The 20,400-nt window shown below is 39.5% G+C and overlaps 1 protein-coding gene across 6 annotated transcripts in view; it reads right to left on the reverse strand.

Annotated features, from left to right (window-relative positions):
* ep400.L (E1A binding protein p400 L homeolog) overlaps positions 1-20,400 on the reverse strand; it is a 107,699-nt gene that overhangs the window by 66,092 nt on the left and 21,207 nt on the right. For 4 of the 6 annotated variants that reach the window (XM_041567165.1, XM_041567166.1, XM_041567163.1 and 1 more), the window contains exons 4-5: positions 7,474-8,831; positions 2,906-3,016 (exon numbers count right to left, since the gene is read on the reverse strand). In XM_041567165.1, the coding sequence (XP_041423099.1) occupies positions 2,906-3,016; positions 7,474-8,796 (1,434 nt within the window). In that variant the 5' untranslated portion in view covers positions 8,797-8,831. Of the gene's footprint in view, positions 1-2,905; positions 3,017-7,473; positions 8,832-20,400 lie in introns of those variants that run through there. The other 2 variants (XM_018262333.2, XM_041567172.1) reach the window with 2 other exon arrangements.

Here is a 20,400-nt window from a genome sequence, read left to right on the forward strand (position 1 = left end):
TGTCTGTTCCTTGAAAACAGACCTGTAAAGATGCTTCTGTTCTTTTCTGGTTGGTGTTCATATTTTTATGTGACTAATAAAGTTTCTTGAAGGAGAGTTTCTCTGCTGGAGGAAGAGGAATTTGACGGGCTGTTTTGGCTATGTCATACCTCACAACATTTGGAAAATAGAGAGAGGGACAAAAAGATTTGCCACATGAGGTGGGCCAAACATTTTTGACCATGCCCATTTTATGGCCACACCCCCTAAATACCACTTCATATTACAAAATTTGGCAGGTTATGGAAAGTTTGACACATTTCTAGGGGTTTTAGGGTCAGGTTTATGGTTACAATTTTGCTAATGAAGGTTAATTGCCTTTAAGCTGCAAGTCACAGTCTCCCCAAGAGACCTGCTCATCTTAAATAGTTACAATTGTTTCTTTTCTGTTACAAATGTATCTAAGTGCAGCTGCCATGTATTTTGGGCTCTCTGCCAAAAGCCTCTTAATTAATTTAGTTTACGAAATGTATCTGTTTTCTGGATGTTCAGTGCATGAGATCAAAGAGAAAGTCAGGACATTTCAGTAACAATCCAAGACTGCAGGTCAAAATCGGGACTGTCCTGCGAAAAACGTGACAGTTGGGAGGTATGCTATGTAGATAGGGACAGCCTCTTGTAAGGGTGAGGCTAGGTAATGGACTGTTTATGTTACATTGGCCATAAAAGAGTTTATACACTACACACACAATTTTGGAGCAGATTAATCAAAATGTGAGATTAGCGCTCTTCACAGAAAAACTCACCAATTTTCTATTCAATCCTATGGGATATTTAGAACCGTATTAATCATGGGATTTAGAGTTCACCATTTGATAAATATGCCTCTAAAAATCCCATATGAATGAATACAAATTGGGTGTTTTTATGTGGAGAGCTCTAATCTCACATTTTGATAAATCTGCCCCAAAGTGTGACCCATTGATCAGTGTTTCCTACTGTTCCTAGTTGTTGTTCTACTAAAAGAGAAATTCTTCCAAAAAGTACTTGTTACAGGTGGCTGTGGTAGCATTCTAGCCAATGAACGATGTACTGGCCAGTGTACCTGATTTGATGGAGTGAATTTGGCAGTGGCTGGCTGAAGGCTTCCTTAATAACCATCTTGGTAAGACTGTGACCTTTCCAGCTCCATACGGGTGTAAGCTTACAAGGACTAGGCGGTGTTAACGGATAGCAGAAAGAGTTGTGGCCTGCGAGAGTTGTCATCTGTGGATTCAATCAAATTGGAATTACTGGCCATTGTTTTGGCAGTTCATGAAACGTGTGCAGAATACCTGCTGGGTAACCATGTGGACATTTACAGTATGCAGACAATAAACGGCTTACATGGACTCGGCCTGGATCAGTGGCTTGGAGAATAGATGGTCACAAGTCTAACCCAATTTGATTTGATCAGTTATTCTGCTCACAGAGAAAGAGTCTTCCATAAATTACTTGTTAGAAGTATTCAAGACATTGTGGAAAATGGAATCATGGCTCCAGGAAAGCTGACTTGTGCTACATTATATTAAGAATCAGCAATGCACAAATGAATAATACTGCTTTCAACTGCAATCATATATTCAAACAACTCTAAAACCGTTGCATATTTGCAACTCATGAATATCAAAAGTTGATTATTGTTTTATTTTAATCAAGCAAGGCTGACCTATGAGTAAATGCCCACCCTTGGCACGAAACGTGTCAGGTTTGAATATGTCATCTGGGCTCCTTTCTCAACAGTCTATCCCGCTTTTGTTTTTTTCTTGATTACATTAAATTACATGGCCCTTGGACTGGGGCTCTGCTTGGGATTAGACTACTGTGAATAACTTTATTTATGGAATGAGGAATTTTTCAGGAATCTACACTTATTTTTGGACAATGTTTCAGCAGTAGAGACACACACCACAGTTAATCAGTTTATATTGTTTTATTTTCTTTCATTATGCAAAAATGCTCCCTTTAAATCTTGCCTAATTTGGTTATTAATGCATGTTGGAAGATGTTTATAGTTTTGTTTTCTATTATTATGCAAAAATAAAAAAAAGTTATTGCTTATACTCCTGATAATTTGTTTAGTTTTATTATTTTTACATTCTGTTTCCAGAACAAGGACTGAATGTGACTACAGGAAACCCCAGAGATATTGTTACATATGTATGTATATATGAACTTGTCCAAAACACAGAGGCAATAAAGATCTATTTATTTTAAAATCTAAAGAATGCAGATATGTGTGCTTCTATATATAAGCAATACTCTTGAGAACTGTGTACTAATAATGGTGCAATGCTACAGTCCTCGCAATTTGTTGGCTTGATCCTAAAAGAGGATGCTCTCTGCTAGTCTACAGATCACTGAATAGGCCATCAATTTGCAGGTTTAGTTCACCATTAATTTGAAGGGTCCTCAGACTTCAGTTTATGAAAGTGGTGGAAACAAAGGGAATGCTTGACAAGAGTAATGACAAAAAATAAACAGTTATAGGAGACAAATGCAGGATATACACAAGCTGCTCATTATCACAAATGTTTGCTCATGCATTTGGTCTGAAGACATCAATTTGGGCCCTTTCACCCCTGAGTATGGTGGCCACCATGTGATGAAGCATTTTAGCTGTTGACAGAGCACTGCCAAAGAGGATCTGAAAAATGGGATCACATTTTAGGCCCTCTTGCAACCACTGTGTAATATGCAGTGTTTTAACACAACGTGTGTCTTTGTCTACCACCAAGGAGTCTCTCTCGGGGTGAAGGAGTTAAATGAGAGAATGATGGCCTTTAAAAATGAAAATACAGATACAATATCTGTTCATAAAAAGAAAATGGATGGAAAAAAATCAAATCTGAGATGAGGCCACATTTTAGAACCATCAAAAAGGTACCTGGAATGGCTGCTGCTGAGATGAAAAAGCAGCAGAAACATTAGGAGGAAGCTGGGTTGCTATAGCAACAGGAGTACCAGTCTGCCCATCTTTTCCTGTCACAATCTTTACCTGAGAGAAAATATTTCAAGAAGAGGGAAAATCACTTTCTTTTTTGATTTTTGTGTTTTCTCATGGATTTGAATGAATGAATAAACGTATTGTTTTTTGTAGTAACCAATTTAAATGTTTGGAATTTGATTTGGACTGGCTTGATTCTGAAGTAGTTTAAGATGCTTGTGAAGGATTAGCAAATATGAAATTGGAGTCTAGGAGGCCCTGATTTTGGAACACAGAACAGTACACAGCCCTTGATGCCAGATTGTTTGTGCCCATCCAAGCTGGAGTCAAGAGTTGCTTCTGACCTTGTCGTCTAAAGGAAGGCAAATTGGCATGACAGACGGGTTTCATTCAAAGGAGCTCCCAACACAGTAAGCAATGGATGCAGGAGCAAATGTCTCACCATACAACCCTTGGAACAGCGACAACTTCCAGGGAAAGGGTGAGGTGTACTGCATTAGCAGGAAGTGGGCAAGGAAGAAAAGGAGAGAAAAACAGAAAGGAAAAAGAAAGAGGAGGAAGTGACATACAAAGCACCTTTCCATTATATATCCTGGCTATTCTACACCATGTGGATATTTTCACATAAAGTTTGATAACATTCAAAAGAAATATATCCTATTTTAAACATGATTTATCATTCACGTATGTTCCCTCAAACAGTAACATATATGTGCATAACATATTACCCACCAGTTCTCCATATTTGTAATATAGCTGCCATGTTGTTGATCTTTGCATAGGTAAGCCGGAAACCTCTCCCACTGACAGCGACAAAAACAGCAACACTTGGCACAACATATAAAAGCATTTTCTTAAAAGACGCTGAAGTCTTAAAGGTATTTTTTATAAATGAATGCCTTAAAACCAGCTAATAGGTGAATATAGAAACAATATATTCACTTCAAGACAAGCAGAACATTGCATTAGTATTTTATATTGCTGTAGACCTGGCATATCTCATTGATGTCAATAGTCTAAAGTTGGGGAGAATGCCATGCTTCTTTTAAAGGGCAAGTCAATCCCAATTAAAATTTAGTCTAATAAAAGAAAACATCATTCCAAGCAACTTTGCAATACACATTCATTACATTTTTCTGTGGTTTTTAAGTTATTTGTATATGTATTGCTATTGAAAGCAGAGTCTGTCTGTCCCTTTCAATTCTCTGTCCTTGTAATACAATGTAAGGCAAGGCAGCTAATTAACAGACCTGTCTTAGAACTAAGACTTTTGCAACATTGTTTAAAAAGTAAGCAAAGGCTGCTTTCAATAGCAATTGTTTTACAAATAACTTTAAAAGCACTGAATACATGAAGAGTATATGGGAACGTTGCATAGAATTGTTTTCTCTTTTATTAGGAAAATTTTTATTTTGGGGTTGACTTGCACTTTAAACAAACACCTCTTTTTATGCCAAAATTGTACATTCCGTTACACATTTTTATCATTACACAACTTTATAAATAAACATGAGGTTACAAGCTGAATTATTGTGATAAACTGATCTGGTATATTTCAACTAAATATACATTTCACTAAATAAGCACCAAAGCCATCTTTACACATTATTATAAATGTGTCTAGGTGTTGATGACTGATGAATTTATTATCTTCCAGAAATCAGAGAATAATAGTCTAATTCAGCATAGGATGCCCAAAAGCATACAAACTCTGTATGATAAGTGGGATTTTCTGTAGAATATTCAGATGGATCTCCTAGTGAAGAAAAAGCACTTTGTTTGCCTGTTCCCAGGTTAAGAGAATAAAAACAGGAGTAAAAAATATAATAATTTGTTTAAAACTTAGCAGGTTTCTTCACAGTGGTGTTGTGTTGGTGAGCAAGACACTTATTTTAGGCTCACTCTATGCATAACCTTGAACTAATTTAAAGCAATGTAATGAAGGCAACATTCTACACCAGTCTTGTCCCAATGGCACAAACTTTCCATGTACAGTATATATTGATGCATTAAATGGCTACAGACACTTTTATGATTATCCTTCCCTTTCATTCCCAGGACCTGATTGGCAAGGACTGGCATATTTTCTGTTTTATAGAGACTGTATGATACATCCCCATAAAATGTTTTCAGTATCCTTTAATTTTTGCACCAGACATGCACCACTTTATACATACACCTATACTTATTCTATTTACATAGTTTTGCACATAGCCTAGAAACTTTGCACAGATCCACTTGCTCTTGAAAAAGTGTGTATTTATTCTATATGATTCAACATCACTCCAAATTGCAAATCATACACAACGTTTCTTCAAGAAGACTTTTGTAACATTGCTTGAAAAGTAACAACCAGGAGTTAAGAAAAAGCTGCTTTTAATTGCAATTGTTTTTACAAATAACTTTAAAAGCACTAAAACACTTTAATAAGTCTATATTGGAATGTAGGGATCCATAGGATTAAGTTTCCCTATGGTCCTAAAAGTACCGCATGGTTGGAAATCCCCTGCTTGGCCAGCTAAGTTCTGGACCTAAACTGGATAAGGGAGGGGGAGCGAGTCCTTAGTCCCTAATGCAGTGTGCTTTGGCAAATCTTTGGTTTGGCCAGAATGTGTCACTGTTGTGTAACTTCTTCATATAACTGTGCAGCCATGTCCTCAGTGTTCAGTCTACTTCCTGATTTCCCTCCAGTCAGAAATGCAGGACTGTAGCTAAGATGTAAGGGGAATCTAAGGAATTCAAGCTTCTCTGAGGGTCATGGGGTATAGGGCCCCGAGCTTTGTGAGCTCAACTATGGCGGAACCACCTGGGTGGTGATGCCCTGTGTGGGTTTGGGGATAACGAGACCCTGATAAGAGATGCGTGCCAAAAAGATTTAAGCAAGTTTTGTGTGCTTGGCTAGGAAAGCTTTGGAGCCCAGTCTGGGGATTGAATTGTTGCGGATGCCTGTGCCAGCTCTGTGTGAGCCCCCACGTGTGTCTGCCTGAGGGATGGTAGTGAAAGGCTCCAGCATGTCCCCTGTTTGAGAAAACAAGTGTTGTTTGTGTGCCTGCTATGTGGAAGCAACTACCTCTGTCCAATAGAAGAGGTATTTGGGCAGGTAGTGCTGCCTGGGGAAAGTTAAGAGCTCTTTGGGAGAAAAATGTCTGTGATTCTCTTTATCCACCAGGAGTGGAGTGTGGGACTTTGCCTGGTAAGGACTGTACCACACGGGTTCCACGCGGCAGGGGTTAGTCTGCACTTTTCCAGTTATAGAAAGTTCTATTTGTTTTAGTGGGGCCACCCATAGGTTTATCCTGGAATCTCACATGTGGAGGCACTGCCATGAGAGAAATTCCCAGTACCCTTTCATATAGCAAAGGAACTTGTGGATGGTAAGAAAGTAATGTTGTATATCCTATGGCACAGGGGGTGGCCAAGATGCGGTTACAGGAATGTTGCTCAGAATTATGTTTTCTTTTATTGGGCAAATTATTATTTTAGGATTGCCTTGCCCTTAAGAGTGAATAGTGGCATCAGGGGGCAATAGGCCCAGTAGCACCCTGTTGTGCAGAATAAACTGTGCTTGCAGTTTTTTTTAAACTGATATTATATATGCTATATTATTATATTAATAGCCACTTTAGTGTCAAATTCAGCAGATATATTTTATATTCTTCCCAGAACTTTACATGAAAGGGCACTAAATTCAATGATACTATAATTTTTAGTTCACAAAATCACACTTCACAAAAAGTTTTTGAGGTATTAACATTGTTTAGTATGCCAACACATAATGTAAATGCAAATAATCCTGTCTGGCAATTTGGTATTCCATGACTCGTAATGGCAGGGCCACCATGGGGGGGGGGGGCAGCTGGGTACTCCAGTTAGGGCCCCCAGTTGGAGTGGGGCTTGTATGGAAGTGGGCAGGATTTGGGTCGGTTATGGGTTCAACATAATGTGTGGATTGGATGTGAAAGATCCGGTGCATGACCAGTCATACACATAGAATATGTTTTTATTGGGGATCCATTCTACTTGGCAGGGCCACATGTCATCAGCCTAACAATCTGTACTTTGCACAACCCATTGCTCCTGCTACCAGGAGTATCATTTTAAAAACATGAAATAACTTTACTCCTTGTGTAGTAATGTCTCACCATAGCCCTGTACATCAGACACCAAAACTTATTGTTCTGCAGGGAAAGAGGTCACTGTGCCAAAGAACCTGGTAAACAAATCTACAAAATGACTTATGCAAAATTAAAATACAAATTATAACTTTTAGGCATTGTATTCATTATTTTAACCATTTAGTCCATTCATTAGTTTGCCAAAACATAAGAATGACTGTATGGCAGTTCTGAAACATGAAAAAAGTTAGAAAGCAAATGTTTACTCATCAACAAAATTAAAATTAGAGACAGTCTGCTACAAGGATGGAATACTGTATTATATTTCTGTATGCAAGTCCCAAAAATTACATCGATCATACCTAATTTAAAAAAAGAAAATATGCATCTTACCTCATCATTGATAACCTCTGACTGCTCTTCCTCTTCTTCCTCTTCTACATCTAAGTCATTCTGTCGAAGGTAACCTTGGAGACCCAAGGTGGGCTTTTTCTTAAATGCCAGAAAATCCATCATGTTCCCCTGAAAGTGTTGCAGGAAGAAAAGCTCAATCAGATACTCCTTAAAGTTTTCCTTTAGGGCCTTCATATTTTTTTGGTGATGATCCAAGCATTGCTTCCTCATTCGAGCATCCTCTTGAGTAGCAGGGGGGATTTCTTCCAGCTTCTTACTTTGTTTTTTGTGAGTGGTGCTCACTGTTGTGGTAATGAGAAGATTAGAAAGACCCTGGGGACCTGCAGCACGGGATGGACTTGTTGGAGTAGGGGGTGTGCTCATTCCAAATGATGCACCAGCCACTCCAGCTATCATCCCTCCAGCAGTTCTGTCAAAGCTGATAGCCCTGCCCAGCTGCTGTCCATGAAGCACCTGCTGCTGTTGGATTAGCTGACCCTGAATTATGCTACTTATCTGTGGTGGTAAGTTGGTAGTTGTTATGTGGCTAGGAGTAGCTAAAGCCTGCATATTGGCACCACTTGCTACAGGACTTTGTGGTCCAAGATGATGGATGGTTCCACCTGTTTGAGAATGGGGCTGGGAAAGTCTGCGTTCATGCATGGTAGCCTGTGTCGCTCCTGCAGGAAGTTGTACTTGTGCTGTGGCCCCCTGTGCAATTTGTGCAATACCAGTGCCTTCTTGAAAAACAAAATGTCCTCCATTAGATGGGCTTAAACTTATCTGTCTCACCAGCACACTGGCATCAACAAACCCACGTGTAGGACTCTGGCTGCACATGCTCAAACTAGCCCCTGCAGTCCCAGTCCTTACACTCTGTAATGCTTGAATTGGCATTGCACTGGGTTGCGTGGGGCTTTGAGTCTGTACCTGTTGAGACATTGGGGAGGTAACTTGAATGTAAGATGGCGAACCATGTTCAAATCTTCTTGGCTGGGAGCTGAACTGAAAGCCAGGTGAAGCAGGATTAGGAATTGGCAGTGGTGTAAGTGTAATCTGTTGGTTTCCTGCAACCACAGGCCCTACATTTTGTAAAGTTATATTTACATTTTGACCAGCCACTGGATTCCGGCTCATGATTAGTTGTTGTATTTGGTAACTTGGTGACTGGGGTGCAGGAGAACTAACAGCCGGGGTAAATGATGGAGCAGGTGACTGGGGTAAACTTGTCTGCATGGTTGCTTCTTCCCCTTCATTTCCTGTGAAGGATCTGGACCTCTGCAACTGGCGAGGGGTCGACGTTGGTCCATTTCCATGATGCATTGTTGTTGTATTTTTTATCTAACGTGTGCAGAGTTCTTACACAAAAAAAGAAACAAAAAAAGAGTTTTAAAAAGAAGTTTTAAAAAAGATAATACTAATAATTAGAATATAAGTTACTATCATCAACAGAACTGAATAGTAAGTAATAAAATACAAGTCCTTTCACTGCGGTATTCACTATTTACCACTGCTATTGCCACAAGTTTGCTAAGTGAACTTGGTGGGTGGGGGAGGTATTCCCAAATACATAACATGACCAACACAGAGAGAACAATAGGTCACACCCTTTGTGAGTGCTACACAAATGACCATCTAACAAGTAGGGAGGTTTTGCAGGGCCAAAATTTTGAATGTACTTTTCTCAACCACAGCTACTCTGATACAAACTCACGTTACTGAAAATTTGGGGTATAACTATAGAGTAAACTGCAACTGCGGGAGCCAAGAAACTATACGGAGTCATGTGAGACTGATAAGCAGCTGCAATATATGTTCATAATCTTTTGCCAAAGTTTAGGGGCCCAATGATGTTGTTGCGTGGCCCAATAAACAGTCATTCCATTGATAAAAATTCATGTAGGATATACTCATATTATTCAGTAAACAGATCCCAATACAGGTATAGGATCTGTTATCCAGAAACCTGTTATCCAGAAAGCTCCAACTTATGGAAAGGCAGTCTCCCATAGCCTTTCTTTTATCCAGATAATCCAAAATGTTATAAATGATTTCCTTTTTCTCTGTAATGATAAAACAGTAGCTTGCGCTTGCTCCAAACTAAGTTTTAATTTAAACCAGCCTATTGGGCTTATTTAATGTTACATGATTTTCTAATAGACAAAGTATGAAGAACCAATTACAGAAAGATCCATTATCCAGAAAACCCCAGGTCCTGAGAATTCTGGATAATAGGTTCCATACCTGTTTAAATAGTTGATGTCACTCTGTTCTGAGCTCTCATTGTTTGATACTCAAGCTAGATAAGTTTCTTTAAAACTGACACTGATTCCATAAGTTAGGTAAATTGCATATATTTAGGGACCCAATGCTCTGAAATACTCATTGGAGGTCATTGGAACTCCCCCTACATTTAAGCCCTACACTCTTTCCTGAGAATGTCATTGTTTGATACAGAAGTTTATGCATACGTTACACAAATTGTTTAAGTTAAATGAGAATTCAACCCCTGATTTAAAAAACCCTACCCCTCAACCCTACATAGAACAACTGCGACTGAATGGCTGTCCCCATGGTTTTACCAGTGCAGAGCAATAGTACATTATAATTTAATTACTTTGATACCCTTATTTATAAACAGTGGGCAAATTTGCACCTGGGCAGTAACCCATGACAACCAATCAGATGCTTTCAGTGCTCAACCTGCAACTGGCTTAAAAAGCTTATCACTGACTAGCTGCTATGGGTTACTGCCCAGGTGCAATTTTGCCCACTGTTTATAAATGAGCCCCAATGTAAATAGTCAATTTTAAATAAGCATGTTAAATATTGGAATTATTTCCTTTGGGCACACATGCACATAGGGTACACCAGTCACCTGGTACAAGCAGATGAGACAGAGAAAGAGAGAGAGTGTGAATGTATGCATGCATGTGATTATGTTCACTGTGGGAGGTGGAGTCTTAGCTGTAGGAGAGCTGACCACTGCTAGATTGCTTCAGTGGTACATGTAAAGAAAAGCAGTAGACAGAATAACAAAGGACAGACAGATATTTTCTTAAGTAATTACATTTACGAATAACTTTAAAATCTTTGTAAAATTTTAAAGGGGACCACTCACCCAGATATAAAAAGTTGCATAATAAAAGTCCTATTCAACGTAAACATGAAATCCAAATTAGTTTTTTTATGAAAGTATTCATAGATGTCAATCTCAGCTGTCAATCAAATATTGCCTTACCCTCCTCTATGCCTTAGGCAAGTACTTGCACTTTCCATTCAGTACTTCCTAGATGTTACTGCACTCCCCACAGTCCCCCTCTCTTTTTACCATTTAATTGTGTAGCAAGTGCATGGGAATGGATGTCAGGTCCCCCATACTGGTGCACAAACGATTTTAAGATGATAACAAGGCTTGCATTAATAACAGTGTCCACAAAATGGCTTCTGTCTGCTTGCAAATTATAATTATACATTTCCAGACTGAAGGAAACAATATTCAAATAATTTATATAGTGTAATCAAAGTTTATTTTGCTTGACTAACGTGATAAAATGGATTTGTAATATTTTTTCGGGTGACAGGTCCCCTTTAAGAGGTAATTCACCAACTTTTTATCTTATGTGTTTTTTCAGTTATTTAGCTTTTTATTCAGCAGCTATGAAGTCGGGTATTTCAGTAGCTATCTGGTTGCTATTGTCTTATTTACCTAGCAATTAGGTAGCTGTGTGAATGATATACTGGATTATGACCGAGTAAGAATTACGCAGGACTGAAAAAAAGATAAGTAATAAAAAGTAACAATAATAATAAAATTGTGACCTCGCAAAGGAATCGTTTTTTGGCTGCTGGGGCTAGTGAAGCCCAATTACAAAATTGCTAGATACATTCTATAACATACTAAAAGTTAACTTTTAGTTTTTTTTTTTAATTGATGTACATTACAAAGTTGCTTACAACTGCATTTTCTTAAATTTCCCTTTAAAATTATATGATATACAGATATGGCATCCGTTATAGGGAAACATGTAAATAATTAAAATTTTTAAAAAGTATTTCCTTTTTCTCCGTAATATAAAAAACAGTACCTTGTACTGGATCCAGACTAAGACATAATTAATCCTTATTGGAAGCAAAGACCTATTGAGTTTACTTAATGTTCAAATTAATTTTTTGTTGACTTTAAGCATGGATGACCAAATTACAGAAAGATCCCCAATCAGGAATAGAAATGTAATGTTATTAAAAGCAGAAACATTTGCATGCCTGGATAAGGACTGTGAGGGAATGGGTATTACAAATGATCACATTTAGCAACATTAGAACATTTTTCAACTGTAAGGTAAATCGTGTTGCTGGTTGACAATAGGCTGTAAATCAGTAATACGAATTTCTTCTTAGAAAAAAATGACAACTAAAACAGCATTGTGTGTTACCAGTAAACACAAACCCCATTTTTTAACTCTAAATAATAACTTACACATGGGGTGTAAAGCTAGCCTTACACAGGCTGATACAAACTGCCCACTTAGCCCCTGCAGGCTGTTAGCAGCTTATTGGCTTGCGTTTGGGTTCTTTTAGTGCTTCTCTCTAGCAGATATCTATTGAGCAAGTTTGAAAGTCCTGTTGGGGAGGAGCACAGCAAATTGAAACTGCCCTGAAACTGCCCTCTCTCAATTGGTCTTCGCTTTTATTTTCCATTTGTTCTGACCTGGTCCACGGTACTGCTGTCCAAATGGGGGGAAATTCTGCTCATTTGGCAACATTGCTAAATTAGTGGATCATACCATGTAGAGTCTGCAGTGGGTGTGGGGGGACTCAACAGATATTCAAGAATAAAAGAAACAGTTTTGGGGCACAGATCCTGTTTCAGTGTGAGCAGAATTGGAATATTTTATAATATTAGTCGTGCAGTAGTGAGGAACTACATATTGAGTATCCCTTGAACACTCCAACAGCCCAAGACACAGAGAAACTTGGTAAGTTCTAAAAAGCCAATGCAGTGGCTATAGAGGCAGTGTGACATGAACTGGGGCATCAAATCTATCCTGGTTAAAAAATTGCCCAAAAATGGAACAACCCACAGCAGACAATTAGCCATTACCTTTGCCCATACATGCCTGAAAGCAGATATGAATGGGTTCCTTCTCTTTGCTGGTATGGAAATATACAAGTCATGAGGGTGATAATGATCCAGCACCACTCACATCGACCTCAGACCATAGCACCACTAGCAGTGACCCCGGGATGATTCACATACTAATGCACGGAGATCTCAAGCTCAAGGAAGGGAAATCCAGACTTGTTACACCATTTGAAATAAGAGTGTCATACCCTATGATTTGGATGATGAAGGCTTGCGAGTTTTTAACATGTGCCTATAACATCTTCAGCTAGACCTCAGCTTCGCCAGATGGATGTGTCAACAGCCATCCTGTCAAAGTGAACAGTCCTGGATTGTGATGAAGTATCGGTCCCTGTTGCAGGTCTGGTCTCTAGCCGGATTGGTTGTGCCACTGACATCTCCTGAAGGTCAGTGAACCAGGTCCTCCGCAGCCAAAATGGGGCCACTGCTATTATTGTGGATCGAGACTGCTTGATCTTTTTGAGGACTCATGGTAACATAGAAAGAGGAGGGAAAATGTATGCGAGGTTGAACTGCCAATGTTGTGTCATGGCATCCACCCCTGCTGCTATGGGGTCATGGTAGCGAGCGAAAAATCTTTTTACTTTGCGATTGGATCTGGATGCCATAGGTCTATGCTTGGCTGTCCCCAGAGATCTACTAGCTGTTTGAACATCTCTGGGTGGAATTCCCACTCCCCTGGGTCTAGCTGGTTTTGGCTAAGGAAGTCCGCCTTTGTGTTGGGCACTCCCAGGATGTGTATTGCAGACAACTTTACTAGGTTGAGGTCTGCCCCATAAAGAATCTGTCTGGCATCCGCCAGCGCCGCTTGAGTTTGCGTTCCCCCTTGGCGTACCTGCGTCCATTGGTTTAACGCTAGTTTTACGCCTCTTAGTTCCAGTATATTTATGGGCAGTTTGGACTCCCTGGGAGACCACTGACCTTGTGCAGACCGATGTTCCCATACTGCACCCCAGCCCTGGAGACTGGCGTCTGTGGACATCACCCATGATTGGCCTGTGGCTAAATTGTTCGGCTTCAGCCACCACTGCAGTGACGTTCTTGTCGGTTGAGGTAGGACTAGAGGTTGGGACAACGGTCCCCCTTCCATGTTTTTAAGATGCTGGCTTGAAGTGGACGGAGGTGTATTTGAGCAAATGGGACTGCTTCTATTGCCGACACCATTGTTCCCAGTACCTGCATTGCTGTGTGTACTGTCGTTTTGTGGTTGCTGATTAGAGAGCTGATTTGCTCTCTGATTTTGCACTGCTTTTCCTGAGGTAGGAGTCATTGTGTCGAATTCTAGGCCTAGGAATGTCATTCTGTGACTGGGACTCAGGTTGGATTTCGACAAATTGATGGTCCAACCGAAGTCCTAAAGTAGGCTAATCGGCTCTCACTTTGAATCTGGCCTTGAGGAGGAGGTCGTTCAGGTACGGTGTCACAGAGATCCCTTGTATCCTCAGTGTGGCTGCCATCACTGCCATTAATTTGGTAAACACCCTGGGGGCAGACGATAGTCTGAACAGCAGTGCTACAAATTGATAGTATATGTTCGAGAAGGCAAAGTGAAGGTACCGGTGATGAGGGGGCCATATTGGAACATGTAGATAGGCGTCCTTGATGTCCAAGGACATCATTAGCTGTCCCTGCTCCATCCCTCGGATCACTGATTGCAATGTTTCCATCTTGAACCATACTGATCGAATAAATCTGTTGAGGCCCTTGAGGTCAAGCACTGGTCTGAATGAGCCGTTCTTCTTGGGTACTGTGAACAGATTGGAGTAAAAACCAGAGAATCTCTCCACAGGACGGAACGGGGACGATTACTCCAGCTGTCACCATCTTTTCCATGCAATCCAAAAAGGCTTGATTCTTTCTGGGGTTGGTGGGAACCCTGGACATTATGAACTTCCTAGGAGGGGTGGTTATAAAGTCAAGATGATATCCTTCCGTAACAGTTTTGTTGACCCATGCATCTGAAGAATGCTGAATCCAGACCTCCTGGAATCGTCACAATTTTCCCCATTTGCTGCAACGATTCCGGAGGGGGTGCTCCATCATTTTGAAGTAGTCTTCTCTCCTGAAGGCTTGTTATGTGGCCTGTTGGTCTTCCATGGGGTACGGTTCTTCTCACCGCCTTTGGAACGAAAGTGAGACCTTTTTGGTGAATTGTTCCATCTCGAGAACCTCGAAAAAATCTTCCCCTTCAGTTACTAGTGGCGGCTCTGCTCTTGGCCTGTGGGAGGAAGGTACTCCCGTTTCCTCCCGTTGCTTGGGAGATGATTTTCTCCAGTTCTTCCCCAAACAGTCGTTGGCCCTTAAAATTGATGTTAGTGCTTTCTTAGAACTCAAGTCCGCCGACCAGTTTTTGAGCCAGTGTTCTGCCTGCCACTATGGATAATGCGGAAGTGCGAGCTGTGATCTGCGATGTGTCTAACGAGGTCACAGAGATAACTGGATGCCTCAGCGATTGATTGTGTGGATGCTAGTAGATCCTGTTGGGGAATTCCATCTTGTATGTCTTTGAGGGTTGTTCAGGAGAAGACTCCTCAGAGTTAGACAGGTTGGCAGTATAGCCTTTTGCATCTTCTCCCCATTTGCGCTTACCAGAGGATTTGTGGCTAAGCTTTGCTTTTCCCAAATTATCTGCGATGGCAGGTGATCCTTGTATGGAGGCGAGAGACTGGGAAAGCTGCACTGCTCAGAGTGGGGGAGGGGGTTCTACTGAAGTCCCAGACCCTTGGCTGTGAGGGCTGACCTTGGAACTAGTCTGCGACATTAACTGCTTGGGTTTCTGGTGGCCCCCCTGAAGCACTAGCTGCTCCATGGTGCATGACCTGCACAGCGGCTCACCTTGGCCCCCTGAAAACATATGCTGACACTTGGTACAGGCCAAATACCTCACCTGTGCTGTAGCGGAGACTTTTCCCCCCGCCCTGGTGAAAAAAGCCACTGGCCCAACTTCTGCCATGTTAGGAATGTGAGGTAAGTGTGCAGAGTTCACCAGCTGGTACTCCATGTCCCCTCTGCGCTCTAGCAGGTATCTGGAGAAAACCTGCAAGCAATGGCAGCTGACACGCAGCGTGGGTTCCAATGACGAGCGCCCAGACGGTTTCTCATTCACGCTCTTTTAAAACGCCCACCTGAGATTGCAGAGAATGGGGGGTTAACCTCTTCAAGTCAGGTGGCCCTGCCTTGGGTATTACCCAGAGTATCAGCCGAAGCTGAACGTAGATAGTCTGTTGAGACTCTTTCTGTCTCGTGCAGGTCCATCCTCCCGTGCGCAGGACACTTAAAAAAAATTATGGTAGTATATTGTGTGTGTGGGTAAGCCAGATGGCCACGCCCACTTATTCAAGTGTCATGCCTCCGGAGGATGGAGCTTAACCCCATCGTTCCCTGTGTCCCCCTGAGATGACAGAAAGAAGAGTATAATGATTGGACATCCATGGTTAACCAAGTGTAATTACTGGACCATGGTATGTCCTTTAAAATTGATAATAAATGACCGTGTCCTTTAGGTAAGATTTTACATTTTTTACTATTGGTTGAAGACACTGGTCAATCCAGATTGAAAGTCACACATTCAGGGAATCAATACTTGAGACTAATGGTCTACCCTGGGGGTATGTTAGAGATTTGTGGATTTTTGTCAGATGATGGAATACCGGGGTAAACTGAAAATCCCGAAGTAAAAAGGGCAAATCCTTCAGATCTACCACCCACAAGGATACACCAAATTTGACCAAATTAACAAACTCAGATTGGAACTTCTCAATTGGATTTTTAGTCAATTTAAGATATGTTATCATCATCCGATAATTGGCGGGTGGCTTCCATAATATAATCCCCAGTATTAAGCACTACCACTGATCCGCCTTTATCAGTTTGGCTTTTAGTGATATTTGGATTATCGTATAATTGTTTCAGTGCCTTTTTGTCATTTATGTTAAAGTTTGGGGACTGATTTTTGCCCCTATATTTAGACAGTTTCCATAGGTCCTGTTCAATCAGGTCCTGGAAAATATCCATAGATGGACAACGAGAATTAATAGGGTAAAAGTTACTTTTCGATCTTAAACCTAATGAGATTTGTGTTATGGTATTTTGGTTAGGGCTATTTCCTTCAAAATATATATCTTCTAAGTTTTGTAAACATACTTGACCAGAGAAATCAAATAAATCAGTGTTAAGCTGATCAGACCCCATAGACAAACTATCATTATCTGCACCCCTATTATCAGAGACTGGAGTGACAAGAGAATCCATATCTGGTATGGCCAGATGTGTATCACTTACAGAGTCATTATAAAAATGTCTGCGTAATGTTAATTTCCTTACCAATTTGTTAACATCAATAAGTGTATGGAAAACATTAGTGACAGTCTGGCACAAAAGATAAGACCTTACTTAAAACCTCTTGTTGATTGGCTGTAAGGGGGAAAGAAGACAGGTTAACCACATTTAATATTTCCTCCCCCTCCCGGGACGAGCATCTCCTAGATGTTATCTTGTATCCGTGGTGTTTCTTTCCTCCTCTCCTTGTCTTGTCGTAATTCCCCCTTCTCCATTTGGCTGACTTATTCTCTGTTTCGGTAGACATTCGTCCTTGAATAGGAGGTTTGTAGTTTTTTGACTTCCTATAGTCCAGAGTGCTTGTGTCCATATTGAAGTCCATAGATGGACTTTTCCGAGTTTCCCGTAGAGCAAATGTCATCACGCCATATGAGGCGTATATGTATATAATACACAAGAGCCATGATATCCTTATAAACGGTGAGTTCTGATGTCATCAGTTATAAACGGTGAGTTCTGATGTCATTTCTGTCACATGACTCACTGAAACTTGTGTATTATAATATATAAAGTACCCCCAGTTGCAAAATATCAGGATATTAGAAGTTAACTCTGAGTTTTTTTTTTATATGGTCATGAAACTCCTCGGTAACTTATAATATCCTTATATTTTACAAGAGGGGGTACTTTATTCACTATATAATACACAAAAGCCATGAATATCCTGTAAATTATATCCTTATAAATGGTGACTAGTGATGTCATCAGTTATAAACGGTGAGAAGGTCATTTTTGTCACATGACTCACTTAAACTTGTGTATTATACTAAATAAAGTACCCCTTGTTGGAAAACATGAGGATATTAGCAGTAACCTCAGAGTTAAATGGCCTTTGGCCTCGTGCTTTTATATGGTCATGGAACTCGTCTGTGACTTATAATATCCTTATATTTTACAATAGGGTAGTATGTTATTCACTTTATTATAGTTATCCATTCATTTAGGAATTCATTACTTAATTCTGCCATCAGGGGTCACTGTCAGTACATACTATATAAACAATGTTCTTAACGTGCTCTTGTTCATGCTTATGATTAAGGGCAGTTGTGCCCGAAACACGCAAATTCTCAATTTTTAAACTAACAGTCCGGTGTCTTCTCCATAATTATCTACATTGCAAAATAATGGCCCGCAACAAATATTCATATACTGTGGATATTTGTGCAATAATTGGTTTAATCTGATGCATCACTGTCAGTGTATGGAACATCGGTACATGATGAAGTTAAGAGGAGTGCTGCTTTTGGGCCGATCCGTCATATACTGTACAGGGTTGAAATGTATTATTAAGCAAGTAGAGACAAATATCCAGTGATGGTATTAGTGTATATCAGGGTTGATTTACCAATAAAGATGGTGGTCCAGGTGCAAAAGCCCCAGACCTTCATCTTATGGGAGGCAATAAATGCAATATAATTTTCGTAGTAGGAACGGCACAAACTGGACTTCACTCCAATGCTTGATGCAATTTAAAAGTATATTTTATTGAACAAAAAACAACTCAAATGATGTAGTCTTATGCGTTCCGTACCTTATGGGCACTAAATAATATTGTCAACTTGACAACACTTTCATCAGGACATACAGTGTGAATGTAAAAGTAAAAATGTATAACCTTGAATACAAATCATACAAATAAAGAGATTCCAAAATGTTACTGTTTTTTTCTTTACAAAAATTCTAACTTGTAAAAAGCTGGGATTTGGGATCTCTCTTAGATTAGTTTACTTTTACTATTAGATTACTTTTATTTTTATTTTGCAGGACTTGATAAATTTTTAAGTATTAGCTGCTCTGCTTCAATCAGAACAAAGGCCAGTTTGTCATAGGACTGCAGAACTACAGTGATCCCCTTCTAATACCCAGCAATATGGACATTGCTTGTATACCAGTGCAGTTGTGTATAGCAGGAGGGAACTTGTTTTTAATATTGAATGACAATGCTGGTTTAGTTTCTAAATGGAAAATTTAGATTAAATTACTATCAACTGCAAATAAAATATAAGTAAAAAACCTATTTAATCCAAAGCTCAGGTAGTGCAGCGTTTAGCTATACTACCTATGCAAGTTAGGGTGGTGGTGGCGACCCCAGGATTGCACATCATGAGAAAGGCTGTATCCTTTGTCGTTTTCATCCACTTCCTTTCTTTGAATGGGATGTGATAAAAAAAAAACTGAAATATTTTGTAGATTGCGGTACAGGTGGTTATAAATGGTAGATGTAAGTCAATGTTCAGTTTCATTTTTCTGCCCTGCTCACTAGTGGGTTTTCAATAAACACTAACAGTTAAAACTGACCCTTTGAGCAAGCATTATTATCTGTTATTTCTATAGCACTGACACAATGCTTTACAGAGATTATACATCATTCACATTAATCCCTGTCACATTAAAGGGATACTGTCATGGGAAAACATGACTGGGGCAGCTGGGAAACGGACATGTCTAGCCCCATGTCAGATTTCAAAATTGAATAAAAATAAATCTGTTTGCTCTTTTAAAAAATGGATTTCAGTGCAGAATTCTGCTGGAGCAGCACTATTAACGTGTTTTGGAAAAAACATGTTTTCCCATGACAGTATCCCTTTAACACACAGGTCAATTTTCAATTAGAAGTTAATTAACCTGCTTTTTTGGAGTGTGGGAGGAAACATACACAGGCATGGGGAGAACTCATAAACTGCAACATTATATTATATACTTTACATTGATCCATTTTATTATAGGTATGCATTGACTTCACATTGATCTATTTTATTATAGGTAACGCACTGAATCCATAATATTTGGACTCGCCTGAATACTGACTTGTTCACAAAGGATTTGGCCAAGCCAACATCAAAGTCAAACTTGCATATTAAAATTTAAAAAAAAAATCTTGGATTGAATCCTGAAATAAATGTTGGTCCAGAGCATTCCTATTTATTAATTTCACGCATCTTCTGGGCTCCTTCACTAGACCATGTGTTCCATACTTGTGAGAATTAATTTTGTTATGGTAAGGAACAGTAAACTCAAGACTGTACAGGAAAAACAGTGATGGATATTAAATCTAGTACATTACACAAAAAAATGGAGCCCATGGTTAATACATTTATATTTCTATTTAAATTGGAGAAAATTACATTTCAAATACCCTCACCTTCCAGCTAAAACAAAATCATTCTTCTTTTTTGTTTTTCTTTACTTACTGTTATCATTACCATAAACATAAATCTAAATGATTGTTACATCTTTACCTATGAAGAATTGCTCAACATGTTCTTTTTGTAATAAATCATTCATTTCATTTTATTACACAATTTAAAAATTGTGTAATAAAAGGGGGAAGGGGGAGATTTTGCACAATGAAGCAATATATATTTATTTAAAAATTCAGTTAGAATTTGTAAATAAAAATGCAACTCAAAGTCATTTCTGTCTGTCCTTTCTCTATCATTTTG

This window comes from Xenopus laevis, chromosome 1L (assembly GCF_017654675.1).
Source record: "Xenopus laevis strain J_2021 chromosome 1L, Xenopus_laevis_v10.1, whole genome shotgun sequence".
Classification (NCBI taxonomy): Eukaryota; Metazoa; Chordata; class Amphibia; order Anura; family Pipidae; genus Xenopus; species Xenopus laevis.